The 13,595-nt window shown below is 34.6% G+C and overlaps 2 protein-coding genes across 2 annotated transcripts; one reads left to right on the top strand and one right to left on the bottom strand.

The window, feature by feature from the left end:
* The first annotated feature begins 2,858 nt into the window (after positions 1–2,858).
* On the top strand, positions 2,859–5,798 carry LOC130806166 (elongation factor 1-delta-like). Its single transcript, XM_057671119.1, has 7 exons — positions 2,859–2,990; positions 3,237–3,328; positions 4,213–4,329; positions 4,441–4,528; positions 4,621–4,726; positions 5,149–5,262; positions 5,365–5,798. Exons 2-7 carry the CDS (start codon positions 3,243–3,245, stop codon positions 5,526–5,528), a joined length of 675 nt encoding a protein of 224 aa, XP_057527102.1. The 5' UTR covers positions 2,859–2,990; positions 3,237–3,242; the 3' UTR covers positions 5,529–5,798.
* A 538-nt stretch (positions 5,799–6,336) lies between these two features.
* LOC130806560 (uncharacterized) lies at positions 6,337–12,792 on the bottom strand. Its single transcript, XM_057671692.1, has 9 exons — positions 12,202–12,792; positions 11,171–11,262; positions 10,879–10,958; positions 10,597–10,638; positions 10,395–10,519; positions 9,007–9,187; positions 8,445–8,623; positions 7,516–7,743; positions 6,337–7,209 (listed from the first exon to the last, which is right to left on the bottom strand). The coding sequence occupies exons 1-9, from the start codon at positions 12,630–12,632 to the stop codon at positions 6,909–6,911; spliced, it is 1,659 nt and encodes a 552-aa protein (XP_057527675.1). The 5' UTR covers positions 12,633–12,792; the 3' UTR covers positions 6,337–6,908.
* Positions 12,793–13,595: the final 803 nt, after the last annotated feature.

Raw genomic sequence — 13,595 nt, 5'->3', positions numbered from 1 at the left:
TACATCCAGGGTACAAAGGCTTTTGAGAAGCCTCTGTCAACAAGTCAAAAACACGAGGACGTTTTCCTAACTCATCCTCGACTCCCTCCATCATCTCATCAACACGATCCACATCCTCATCGACATTCTCTTCATCTGTCTCATACCCATCAACATGATCTACTACATCCTCATTGACATCAGCCACATTATTGACGTCCTCAACAACACTTTTCTCTTTGTAAACTCCCTCCTCACCATGCCAAACCCAAACATGATATTGAGGCCTAAACCCACGTCGAAATATGTGCTCCCTAAGGATATCAACACTATCTACCTTTGATACATTGCCACAACTGACACATGGGCAATAAAAACCAACTCCCCCCGTCCTAACTTGATGTTCAACCGCAATACTACAAAATTCTAATACGCCATCAATAAATTCCGACGATTCAATGCTTCCATACATCCAAGAACGATCGTTTGTCATCCTAATTAGTGTGATTAATTGATTCAAAACAAAAAAATAATTAATAATATTCATTTAAAAACAATAAAAGTTAATAATTAATATTCTTAAACTAAAGAGTTTTTTTTTTCTTGCATTATTCTTCATGACTGATCTAACCTACGTACACAAATCCTATTCGAAGTCTTTCATCTTCTTCATGACGAAACTGCCCTTTTTTATTTGATATTGCTTTATTGATATATTGTTTGATTGAGTTTACAACAACAAGAACAACAAGATTATATTCGATTTTTTACAACAAGAATAAGAACCAAGAACAACAACGTAACAAGATTTTAAGTTGAAGATGAACAGAAACAGGGTTTATGAACAGCAACATCAACAACAAAAACAGCTTCATCTTCTCAAATGACCACAAGATTTCTTACAAGAACAGCAACAACAAGAAGATGAACAGAAACATATATTCGATGAACAGCAACAAGAACAGCAACAAAATTCGTTTATGAAAATTCGAAGTTTGATGATGAAATAAAAATAAAAATAAAAACAGCAACAAGAACAGCAAAAGTTCAAAATAAAATTAAAAATAAAAACAGCAACAAGAAGCAACAAGGATTTACCTTCAAAACACAAGTTTGATGATGTACAGTAGATGAAAAGAAGCAACACGAACAGCAACAAGTTTGTGAAGATGAACAGCAACAAGTTTGTGAAGATGAAGAAGATGAACAACAACACAAACACGTACAAATGAAGATTAATAACAGCAAATGAATAAAAGAGCGTTTGTGAAAATGAAGATGAACACAAGAAACGAACACAATGAAGCGTTTTTGAAGCGTTTGTGAAGATGTTGAAGAGGAACGAATTGCAAATGAAGATGAAGCGTTTTTTCAATGAAGAACAACTGTATAACGTATTTGAGAAGATATGAGAAATAAAAAGAAATGGCGGGTTTTATTTGTGCAAAGGTCATTTGCTGCGGTTCATTAGAAAACCGGAGCAATTAATCCAATTTTGCTAGGGTATTTGCTGCGGTTGTGCATAAACCGCAACAATAAATGCATGATGCTAGGGTATTTGCTGCGGTCCTTAGGAAAACCGCAGCAATTAGAGTATTTTTTTTTTCCAATACGTTTTTCTATTTTTTGCTGCTAATACACAAAAACCGCAGCAAATATTGAGCAGCAAATACATTTTTTTCCACTAGTGTATCCAATTCCACTTTAATATTGACATATCAATAATTTTTGTTAGTGATAAAAATAAACACTACTATAAAAATAAAAATAAAAGCCCTCAATCACTAGAAAACTTTTTAATACCTTAAATCAGTCAAATTCATAAGTGAAATTCCTAAAGTAGCTAAATAAGAGAATTTATAAAATGCAAATTTCAAATAAAATCTCTATATGTGATAAGGGAGGTTCAGAATAAGGTAAATACATGGTAAACAAGAAAAAGAATTACCATATCCAGTATATTTCGTCTATAGAAAACTACGATTAGAACCTGGGGAGGAGAAAAAGGCGACAACCCATACCCATAAAGAATCAGAATGCGGATAAAAAGTCCCTCGATCTTCACCAATCTTGATGAATTATAGTATTTTTAAAAGAGAGCAAGTTATCTAATTAGAAGAATTTGGTGACTTGCATGTTTTCCAAAATTTATTAAAAAATATAGGTAGTGTTATTTCATTCACTTCGGTAGTTAAATGTGTAATACTTAAGATACAATTATTTAAATATTCATCAACTCTTTTGATTTTTAAAGTACAAATACAATAACAATATTTTAAATTACATAAACAATTACACGTGATAATTTTTATATAATATTTCTAAAAATAAATGTAAAATAATTTATGGTCGAAATTGGGTCAAATATAGATCTTAAAAGTGTGAACCCAAACCTCAACTCAAACCTTAAGTTTAAGGACCCAAAACCGACCAAACTCATACCCATAAGGTTTAAAAATAGGTACATTTAGACCCTTAAATTGGAGTCGGATTAAGTTTAGAACCTTAGTATCTAAGATACACATAGGATGAGGAGGGAGAGATTGCACTTTAAAGTTTGATAAATGGGAATGAGAGGAAGATAAGTTAGAGCTTCAGTTAGGTCGAACGTAACTTGGAGAAGTCAACTGTATGTTTAATTTTTTAGATTATTTTAACCCACTTCTTCAACATGATGTTTTTTGATTCATGGTGACTATAACTCAAAAATAATAAACTTATTATAATTTATAAATAATCTAAAATTCAAAATCATTTTTATAAAATAAATTATAAAATAGAGGTGTTTATTCAAATTATCGGATTAATCTTAAATAATGTAATTCAAATCAATTTAAATCATGAGCTTCTAGAGAACCCGGGAAACTAAATCGGATACTCTAGTATTTCCCCGGTTCTGGAATTTTCGGTTTTTAATTATTGCTGCATGCACCTTCGTCTTGCTGCATCAGTATCTTACAGTTACACTAACCCGAATTCCTGTGAAAACTCATTAATCGACCCTTTTATCTGTAAGTTTTCCTGTAATCTATTTTCAATCCTCTGTTACATTTCTTTTATAATTGTACTGTTCAATCAATTTGCTCTTGCTAGTTCGTTACCACTGATTTGATTCAATGTTCTTCAATTTTGAATGGTTTTTTCCATCATGCCCTATATTAAATTGAAGCTATTTTGCACCATGATCATGAAGAATTTTTTGTTTATATATATATATTGTAATTTGCATAAAAAAATGAAAAATTGTCCTGCTACAGTGTACAATGGCTGTTACATTATATGACCTCAAATCTGATGCTGGTTTGAAAAGGCTTGATGAATACTTGCTCAGTAGGAGTTACATTACTGGGTAAGTAAGATTTTATTCATACCTTTTGGAATTGAAGGACATATTCTTTTATCAGGACTGAACTGAATTTTATGGAACTGTTCTTATTCAGTAGTTTAATTTACATTGGACTTACTAGGACTGAATTTTAGTTGTGGAGAAATCGAGCCTAATCCTATGTTTGGATGCGAGAAAATGGAGGAACGGAAGTGAAGGAAAATAGAGGGATCAGAAAATTTTCATTTGGATAAGGAGAGCCGGAGAGGGTAAAATGAAGGGAATTGGATGGACGTTAGAGTATATAACATTTGGGTTTTCACCATCAGCTTAAGCTTTTAGTTGAGTTAGTTGAGTATATATTGTATTAAAAGCCAGTGTGACAAGAGATTACGATTTTGAATTTCAACAACCCTGTATTTAAAGTGGAATATTCAGCTGTAAGTATAAGTATAGGGAGGATCTATGTTGCATTCACACTTCTAGCCCAATGGACTCTCGTGTGAGAGGGTGTGTTAGAGTATATAACATATATCCGGGGGCTTTAATTATTAACTTAAATTTTTGGTTGAGTTGGTTCCTTGACAATGGAAAATCTCCTTTTTATTTTATAAACCAAGTCCTTTCATCAATGGAAAAATTTAGAAAACATACCATTGTTTCCCTTTGCTCTCCTTCCTTAAGAGTATATAACATTTCCAATGCTATAACCATAAGATAAAACTTTGGTTGTAGTCCTAGTATATGTTGTATTCTCTATTTCAGCAAAAAGTTTAAGCAGATGGTGTAACCTCAGGATATGTTATATAATCTATCATTAAAATGCTATACAAACACACTCTAAGTTGCACTTAGCTTATTTTTGTTAAAAGTGGTTAAACTTGATTCTTTTGTGCATCATATACTAGTTACCAAGCCTCCAAGGATGATCTTGTTGTGTATTCGGAAATTCCTAATGTATCGTTGGACCAGTATGTCAACGCATCCAGATGGTACAAACACATCGATGCACTCTTGAGGATGTCGTAAGATCTTCTAACTTTCAGTTTGAAATTGTTGCTCTTTCCATTTGATTGTTTTGTTGAGTGAATTTCGGCCTTTTATTGGAATAAAATTTGTATTTGTTTTGCAATTAGTGGCGTTTCTGGTGAGGGGTCAGGTGTTATTGTTGAGGGAAATGCTCCTGGTCCTGATGTTGCTACTCCTCCTGCCGTTGATTCTAAGGTGATCACCCTTTTGCGTTCTTCGTTGGATTGATCATTGTCTGCAACTTCTTTTGGTTGTTCTTTTCTGAATGTATTTTCAAAAATTTTCAGGCTTCAGCTGATGACGTTGATCTCTTTGGAGAAGAGACTGAAGAGGAGAAAAAGGCTGCTGAAGAACGAGCTGCTGCTGCTAAGAAGTCCACTAAAAAGAAAGAATGTGAGTAGAGGGGTTTAAAACAGACTCAATGACCTGGTATTTACCCTATCTTATAACCAAACCCCACTTGACCCAGTTTCAAAATGAATTTAAAATTATGCAAAAATTAATTTGGACACAAGACCAGATTTTGAACTGACCCGAAACATATGACACAAAATTGACCCGATGATCCAAATGAACACTTCTAAATGTGCGTAATTTGTGGTGAGAGTTGTTTCGACTGTTGGCTAGTGTAACATAGTTTGCAGGCTAATTCTCGGTTTGAATTCGAGTTGCACTCAAAATGGCACAAAACAGCCCATAACGTACTATAATTCGCATTTTTCGATTGCAATTCACAAGATTAGGAAATAGTGTGACACTGCTTAACGTTTGCGCAAGTGGGAATTTTTTTTTAATGTTCGATTTTTCTTGAACAGCTGGAAAATCATCAGTCTTGCTAGAGGTAAAGCCATGGGATGATGAAACTGACATGAAGAAGCTTGAGGAAGCTGTCAGAAGTGTTCAGATGGAAGGATTGCTATGGGGAGCATGTATGTTTACAAATGTGGCTAATTTAGTCTTGTTTCAGCTTTCTGTTTATATGGATTATACGTCACTTAAATCGACTAAGTCGAGTTTTTTTTCCTGAACAGCCAAACTTATTCCAGTCGGATATGGTATAAAGAAATTGCAGATCATGATGACCATTGTCGATGATCTGGTCTCTGTCGACGACTTGATTGAGAACTATTTGACAGCTGAACCTATCAACGAGTATGTGCAGAGTTGTGATATCGTCGCCTTTAACAAGATCTGAGAAGTTTGTTGATGTGCTTATATAGATTTTCTGCTTGTCGTCGAATGTCTCTGTTTAGAAAAGCGGGTTTTGTACGAATTTGTTGAAGTGTTTTCCTATGAGAATAAGAATAAGCTTGATGCTGCTTTGGTTGCCTGGTTGTGTTCTCTCTTTCTCCTCGTATAATAGACTTCTCGTGTAATAGACTTGTTACAAATACGAACATGTACTAAAAGTGTATTAGATTACCGTTAGATTACCTGAAAATCGATATGCGAATCTCATTTTGCTTTCATCTCAATAGATTTGCTATATTTTTCTCTTATAGCTTTTTGGATTAATTGTTCGATTTTTATTTTGATAGTTTATATTCTCATGTATGACGCAAAAAAAGTTTTGATCTATGGTTTTATCCATTTGTTCTATTCTCAAAAGTCAATCTCTTGTAAAATTGCATTTTTGTCAAAGTAAATATAAAAAAATATAACATAACAATTTGATTAAGTTGAAAGTTTTTTATGCGAGTTCATACTGACACGAAATGTCCTAAAAAAACTAGAGTAAAAATGTTGTAACAAAACGAGCGGTGAAAAGAGTAATGCATCTATCATAACAGCTAAACGCCGGTCAAAAGCATAAGATATTCCTTTATGCGACCTAAAATACGAATTTTTTACATCTTTATAACTCTAGAGGTATTAGCTTATTTTTTCTAGTTACAATACATTCGATGGGATGTGATGCAACCTTATTATTGTACAATGAAACAACATGAGAATGATGTACTTTTCAGTTAGTCTCTTGAGAGACGCGTCTCAAACACAACCCATTAAAAATTAATGCCTATTTATTGTATTCTTAATGCTTACTTACCGTATCCTTAATGCCTACTTACAATATCTTAAATGTCTACTTACATCATTCTTAATACTTACTTACAATATTTTAAATAATATATAATTAATTGACCCAATTAAAGATAATCTCTCAAAGAAACCGTTTCTCACAAGGATTTGGGTGAACTTTTTTATGCAATATGGTACCATATCCTAAACTTTGTTGTACCATAATGAGTTTGCTAGTAGATATAATGCAATGATACTTAACACCCTAGAGCTTGATTTGCTACATTTCGATTAAGCTTATCTACGACTGCGTCAGTTAATCTCTGCAAATGCTCATTATTGACTTAATTCCTGTAGCATTCTGTAGCTGCACGAACTCCCACCGAATACCTAACCACTCCCTCAAAAATAAATACAGCAGGATCAGAACTCCGTGAAAGAATCATATTCTCGTCAAACAAAATTTCCTTTGGTTGTCTCGCGTGTTATAACTCGTATCAACCTGCTTACACGATGCACACAACCGATTGCACTACCTTTTAAGTGTTTGATTTGTTTACGGCTTTACGCCATGAAGCCAACGAGGTACACCAGTCTTTAACTTATTCGAATAATAGTCCCCTAAGTTGGCTACAAAAAGAGGATCTCGATCCTCATGACAATGCTTATCCGAGCTCTTAGAGTCAGAGTTTCCATGGCTTTCCTGCTCTAATACCTTGCTTAAATCTTCCATGGTCTTCTTTATAATGGCTTTACTCACTAGCTCAGTTGTTGCAATACCAACCATCGTTACCCTTGGGAGAAGCGCGCTATTTTGAAGCTCTTCCTTCATGTAGCCACTAGATGAATCCACAACCCTGAAAAAAAACCGAAAATTGCAAAAAGGAAATCCTTTTAGTTTGATAAATTTGTTAACAGGTTTCTACACAAACCCGATGAGGTTCCATCCTAATACCAATTAGAGTTGGCTGCACATAAACCCGATGAGGTTCCATCCTAAAATCCATTGGTATTAAAAGGAGTGGTCCATCAAGATTATATGTTAGTCAACCTCTCTCTAATCTTGCACTGTGGGATCACATGCGGGTTGTATTTCCAACAATCACATAACTTTAAAATGATTTTCTCACTCCAACAAAAAACCAACAGAGGAAAGAGTTAACCTTGAATCCGCCATTTTGTTGGTCTCGCGTTGGGGTTTCGACCAAGGTGGTCTTAGCCAATCTCTCCATCGAGATGAGAGATCGGCTTGCTGCAGCATAGCTTGATCTTTGATTTCTGGTCCTACCGGAGCAGAAGCAGACTGCTCTGGCGAGTCATTTACGCTTTTCGTATCTGTGTTTGCAGAACAGGTAGATATCTTAAATGCTCTTGACTGTGAAACAGCACTCCTGCACAGAAAATTTAATGTGAACTTGTGAGTCATAGACAGCACGAAAATAAAATCGTTAAGTTCAAATAACTAGCAAAAATAGAGGCGGGGAATTACATATGGTGGTGTTTGGCAAAATAGCTTATTTGGGCAATTTTAGTTTATTTGATACTAATAGAGGGTTGGTAATCAAACCAACTAATGCTAATGTTTGGTAAACTAGCTGGTTAAAATAACTTAATGTTATGAATAAGCTGTTTTTGAACAAGCTGCTCATAGCAGCGGGTTCAAAATGAGCTGGTCAAACCAATTAGTAAAACCAACGTCAAATAAGCCATTGTAATTAGGTATCAACTACCAGCTACCAACCGCTTGTAAAACACCCCCATAACAAATTCATTTGCTCATATACTAGAATTATTAGAAAGAAGGATCGTGGGAAAAGTTCATCACCGGTAAAGATCAGCCGATTTCTGGAAAAGAATACGAGTTAGCTAGGTAGATAGGTGGCTCTTACAACATGATGAGGTAATTAGTCCTACAACTATGGAAGATCGAGATCCATAGCCACTTTATTTGCGCTCACTTTTGGATTCCCTTCCCCTCCGATCAAGCACACAGAAAACGGCTAATCAAGCGTTCGTTGACTCCAACATAACTTTTGGCTGCCATGGAACGGAATAAAAAAGGACAGAACCTCGAGAGCATCTAAAATTATACCTCCTCTCGAATGAGTCAACCATATATGGGAATTTCGGCTGAATCCCAGTAGCCTTCCTCAACCACCTATTTCCCAGAAGCATTTTGTCGACAGCATACAAAAGCTCCATTTCTGCAGCCTTCGATATGACACTTAACGGAATTCCAGGCTGGCCCATCTCGTCCATCAATTCCTGAACCTAGTTAAAACACAAATATGCAAAGAACAGTCAAGGGTGCTGGATGTGCATGATGTCGTTGCTGTTGTAAAGAGTGTCAATGATGCGCATCAGTGCAAACAATAAGGCAACATCGCATCAAATCAGCTGCATTGTAAGGATTTTCAGAAAAAACAAATCGATATTTGCCGCATTGTAAAGGTGCCGCATTTTGGACCGTTTCAAGGAATACAGACCAAATTTTATAAAAGTGTCACATAATTCGTAAATCTCCTAGCGAATCAAAAAAGTGAATTAACGACGGTATTGGGATAATTTTAGGCCAATTTGCGCAAATCACTAATTTTAAAAGTGAATTAGCTGGCGAATTATGTTACATTGAATAAAAGCTTTAATCAACTCACCTCTGTAGGCTCCCATATGTTCTCTGCACTCTCCTCGATGATTTCCTCTGCAAAGTTATCATCAATCACATCTCCCCGCCGTTGCACATGACGGCTTTGAATCAAAGAATTGAAATGCTGATCTACTGATTCCTCTAGAATGTTATCAAGAGTGCTTTTATCAAAAAAATAAGGAGTGTACCTGAAAAATTGAAATCATGCTTTTAATATTCCAATTTACAATATTGCATTGCATGAGCAAGAACGTTAAAATTCAAAAGATAGTTAAAGAACCATTCTAATATTACTTATAAGCCCATCACAAAAGGTTCAAATATATCCTCTAAAGGCATGCTTCCCGAAATATTCACCCCTCCCCCCCCAACCAAAACCCCTCCATGTACAAAAATAAGAAAAAGAGAGCAAGAAAGAGGATTATGGATCATAATCATCCACAGATCAAAGGCTTCCAATCTCTTTAATTTTACGATACATGGACACGGCTACATGTATTAGTTACAGGTGTGGAATCGAGAATCTGAGTCGTGAGTTTTACGAAAAAGCACATAATATTCAGTCAAGAGTAAAGTGTTGGAGTATCGCACCTATATCTGAGTATAAAAGATTGGACAGAGGTACATAAATTAAGATAGAGATAGTCCATATAACACAACTTATATTCATTTAGTTGCGCTTTTCGCCATTTCCTAGTTATCAAGTTCTATGTCAATAGAACATCAGTCATCTAGCTATACCCACTCTTCACCGATTAAAGACCTAAGTGCAATATCATTAAAAAATCCAAAAGTTAGGTAATAAATAATCCCTCTATCCCAATGAACGCGCTACATCATCTTTAAGCATGAGCTCACATTATTTCTCCTCATCACATCCACACTCGATCTATATGTTCATCTCATCCACATTTCTTTTGTCCACTTCTTTTTGTCTTTTTCTCTATTAACTATAAACCATTCTTGATAAAGTTGAAAACTTGGATTGTAGCAAACTCATTCAGACAGGGGAGTATGTCATTAGTGCATCATACATCCTAAGTATGACTCGATAAATTAAACAAAAAATTCTAAGAAATGCCTTTTTCATTTGCCAAACCTTTCCTCTCCCATACATTTGGACATGCCGGATTGCTGGCCATGATCATCAATTCTTGTTCTAGCAAAAGTATATATCATACATATCTACTCTTGTCACAAGTTCACAACCACTCCTATCTTATAGACTTTTGAACTATCAAACCATCAGAGCCTTTGTTATCTTCTCCGGTTCTAAAATTAGATTTTTAAAGACTATTGAACTATCTGTACTTTTTAGCTAAGGCTTATGAAATCAGAACATCAACAGGAAAAATAACAAGTGCTAGTGATATACAATATAATAATAAAGCGCACCACTTAGTTCCTTCCGGGGTTGCTATTGCAACATCTAAATTCTGAGCAGAGAAAACGGGAACACCATCAATCCTTCCCCCACCTACTATTCTGTTTCCCTTTAGAATCTTGCTAGCTGCTTTCACCTATAACAAGGACAATTATCAAGGAAAATCCTCATTACAATCCTCTGAATTCTAGAATGCACAAAACCAACTGTTACCTGCTTTGAATTCGGAACAAACTGAAAAAGATGGGGTTTGTCCTGCGCATAAAAGATGTTCATCGGTCAATTCAGATGGAGAGAGAACTCGATATGAGTCCATACGTAATACACACAAAATGTAAAGCTTGTATATGAAGAAGCTAAAGAAGAAACATACAAAACATAAGAATTTTATGTGCTTGAATATGAAAATAAGAACGATATAACCCCTGGAAGAGAATTATGCAGCTTTATTAATCTTATTACGAAGGGTAAACTGATGGCACTTGATCAACATACCTTGAAATGCTTGTATGCTAAATCGAGTCCACAGGCACCCACAACGCCACTAGGAATGTTTAGTCTTTTAACGAAGGAAACTAAGAAAATGAAAACAATTAGCATAAGATACATGATTCTGAAACTAAAAGTAAGACTTTACACAAAGGCACAAATCATTTGCATCAAATCACATACATAAGAACAATTCAACAGGCTTTCCAAATAACTAACTTCTAGAAATTTAATTATTAGTGTGAATAACAAGGCTGGAGAAACTCGGAAACCTATGTCAGATACATGTATATCATACCTGCGTCACCTGGGTCCACAAAAAAACGGAAGACTGGACATGACTCATTCTTTATTATAGCGGTAAACATCTTCTTCATCCACTCGGGTGCTCTACATATCCATAAGTGGAAAAAAAAATCCATTATCACACATTCAACCACAAATATATAGGTGAACTATCAAATGACCCAAATGAAATAAAAGACCAGATACTAGACTTTCACATCGTCACTACCATGTCTATGAACAAGTTCTAGATTTGATCGCTAAGGTAAGGAGTAAGAACAAGAGGGTAAGGGGCAATTAATCATCGTGTGAGTAGCTGGTGACTGGTGAGAGTCGAAATCCTATCATAAAGGAGAAAGGTTAACACTTTGACCATTAGGCCAACCCATCATTCTCTACTCGTCCTTCAGTTCAATACAATTTCTATTAGAACAAAATGATGCTCTATTTCAATTAAAGAGAATCCAAACAATATACTTCAAAGATATGATTACTACTATATTACGAGCTATGACAGTATTTCTATACAATAAATCCCTATCTCAACACCTTCAAAGATTACTCACCAATGCATTTAGACGCCAAATATTTATACAACCACAAGAAGGTTGTTCTTATGTGTTTGTTATCGACTCAACCAAAAGCTTAAGCTCGTGATGTAGCAAAGCATACAAAAAACTTAAGTTATCGTACTAGCCCTAAGATACTTTTATACTCTATCAATCGATTCTCAATTCATATGAGTGATTAATTAGCAAACTATAATAACCTTCATTAATAATTAAGTAAATAACTCTTAAACAATATTTTAGAAAGTTCAAAAATTAAAATCCACCCCACAAACATGTAGTAACCCATCTCCAACAACATACAACACCCACCGGCCACCATCAAACAACGAAATCAACAATGAAACCACATAAAGTTGAAAACTTTACGCAATAAAATCAACAATAAACCACATAAAGTTTAAAACATCAAAAAAAAAAACAGCAAAGAACCACATAAAGGTCAAATTTAGCAATTACTCAGTAAAAAAACTACCTTTTAGAAATAAAGGGAATATCAAAATGAGTAGTTACAGCCATAAGACCAGTCCCATTAAGGTCACACATACTGAATACTTGACCAACAAAAGCGGGCCCACCACTCCCACCTATGGCATCATTACCAGAAGATCTCAGCTTTCCAATTCGAACCGCTGAAGGGAAACCCGACCCGGGTTCAGGTTTCCCAGGAAGGTGAGCAGAACTCTTGGAATTGGGCAAAAGAGAATCATTCTGAGTTGACTCAGAGAAAGGAAGAGGAAATGGGAGAAAGATGTTGAAAGGAGAAGTAGAGGTTGTAGAAATGATGGGTATTGAAAGGGATGAATTGGGTGTGTGGGGAATGAAAGATGAGAAACTGGAGGATGTTGATTGGATAAAATTGGTGATGAAATTGTTGAAATTATGGGGTTCTGTTGTTGGTGCCATTGAAACAAAGCAGGGGATTATAATGTTTAGGAAAATTTTGGTGGTTGTTCTACTTACATGGGAGTAGGGACTAAGGAAGGTGAACACCGAAGATGAATACTCATGTACAATTGTACATGTTTGGATGGTGGGAGAATGGAAAGCTAAAGCCTCAAGGCCCTAAATACTTGGAAGAATGCTATACCATAATAATAATAATATATATGGACACATATAGCTAGTCTGTTGAGAGATCGTCTTTTTAAGAGATGTATTTCAAGTTCAGCTAATTAAAGATTAATGTTTTTTTATTTTATTTTTAATGCCTACTTACGTTATCCTTAATGCGTATTTACCGTATCCTTAATACCTACTTTCAATATTTTAAATGTCTACTTACATCATTCTTGATGCCTACTTATAATATTTTAAAAAATATATAATAACCCGACCCAATTAGAGATTGTCCATAAAAGAGACCATCTCTCACAAGAATTTGTAATATATAATACCATCATACCTAATTTCTGCTTAATCGCAAGTCCAAGGTTTCAAGTATATATCATACCTTATGCTTTAATCACCGGTTTAGGTTTTTGGTTTGGGTTGATTCCTTTATATGATGTCAGAAATCAATATGAGAAGAGGTAACTAATTTAAATTTCAATTACGTCTTATTTAAAGATGAATAATCAACACCAAGTATGTGGAGGTATGTGTTATATCTAGTGATAAAATGACACTTGAGGAAGAATAGAAAATTTTAAATACTTTTCTTTTCTTTCTCTTTTTGTATTTTTTTATTTTAAAAATAGCCTCATATTAATAGCAAGATAAAATTGCATTGACAACATAATTAAGGAATGTATAAATACTGAACAAACATAATTAATCAGTATATATATTATATATATATATATATATATATATATATATATATATATATATATATATATATATATATATATATATATATATATATAT

The sequence above is a fragment of the Amaranthus tricolor genome, chromosome 2, assembly GCF_026212465.1.
Source record: "Amaranthus tricolor cultivar Red isolate AtriRed21 chromosome 2, ASM2621246v1, whole genome shotgun sequence".
NCBI classification, from domain to species: domain Eukaryota; kingdom Viridiplantae; phylum Streptophyta; class Magnoliopsida; order Caryophyllales; family Amaranthaceae; genus Amaranthus; species Amaranthus tricolor.
This window is presented reverse-complemented; position numbering and strand designations above follow the sequence as displayed.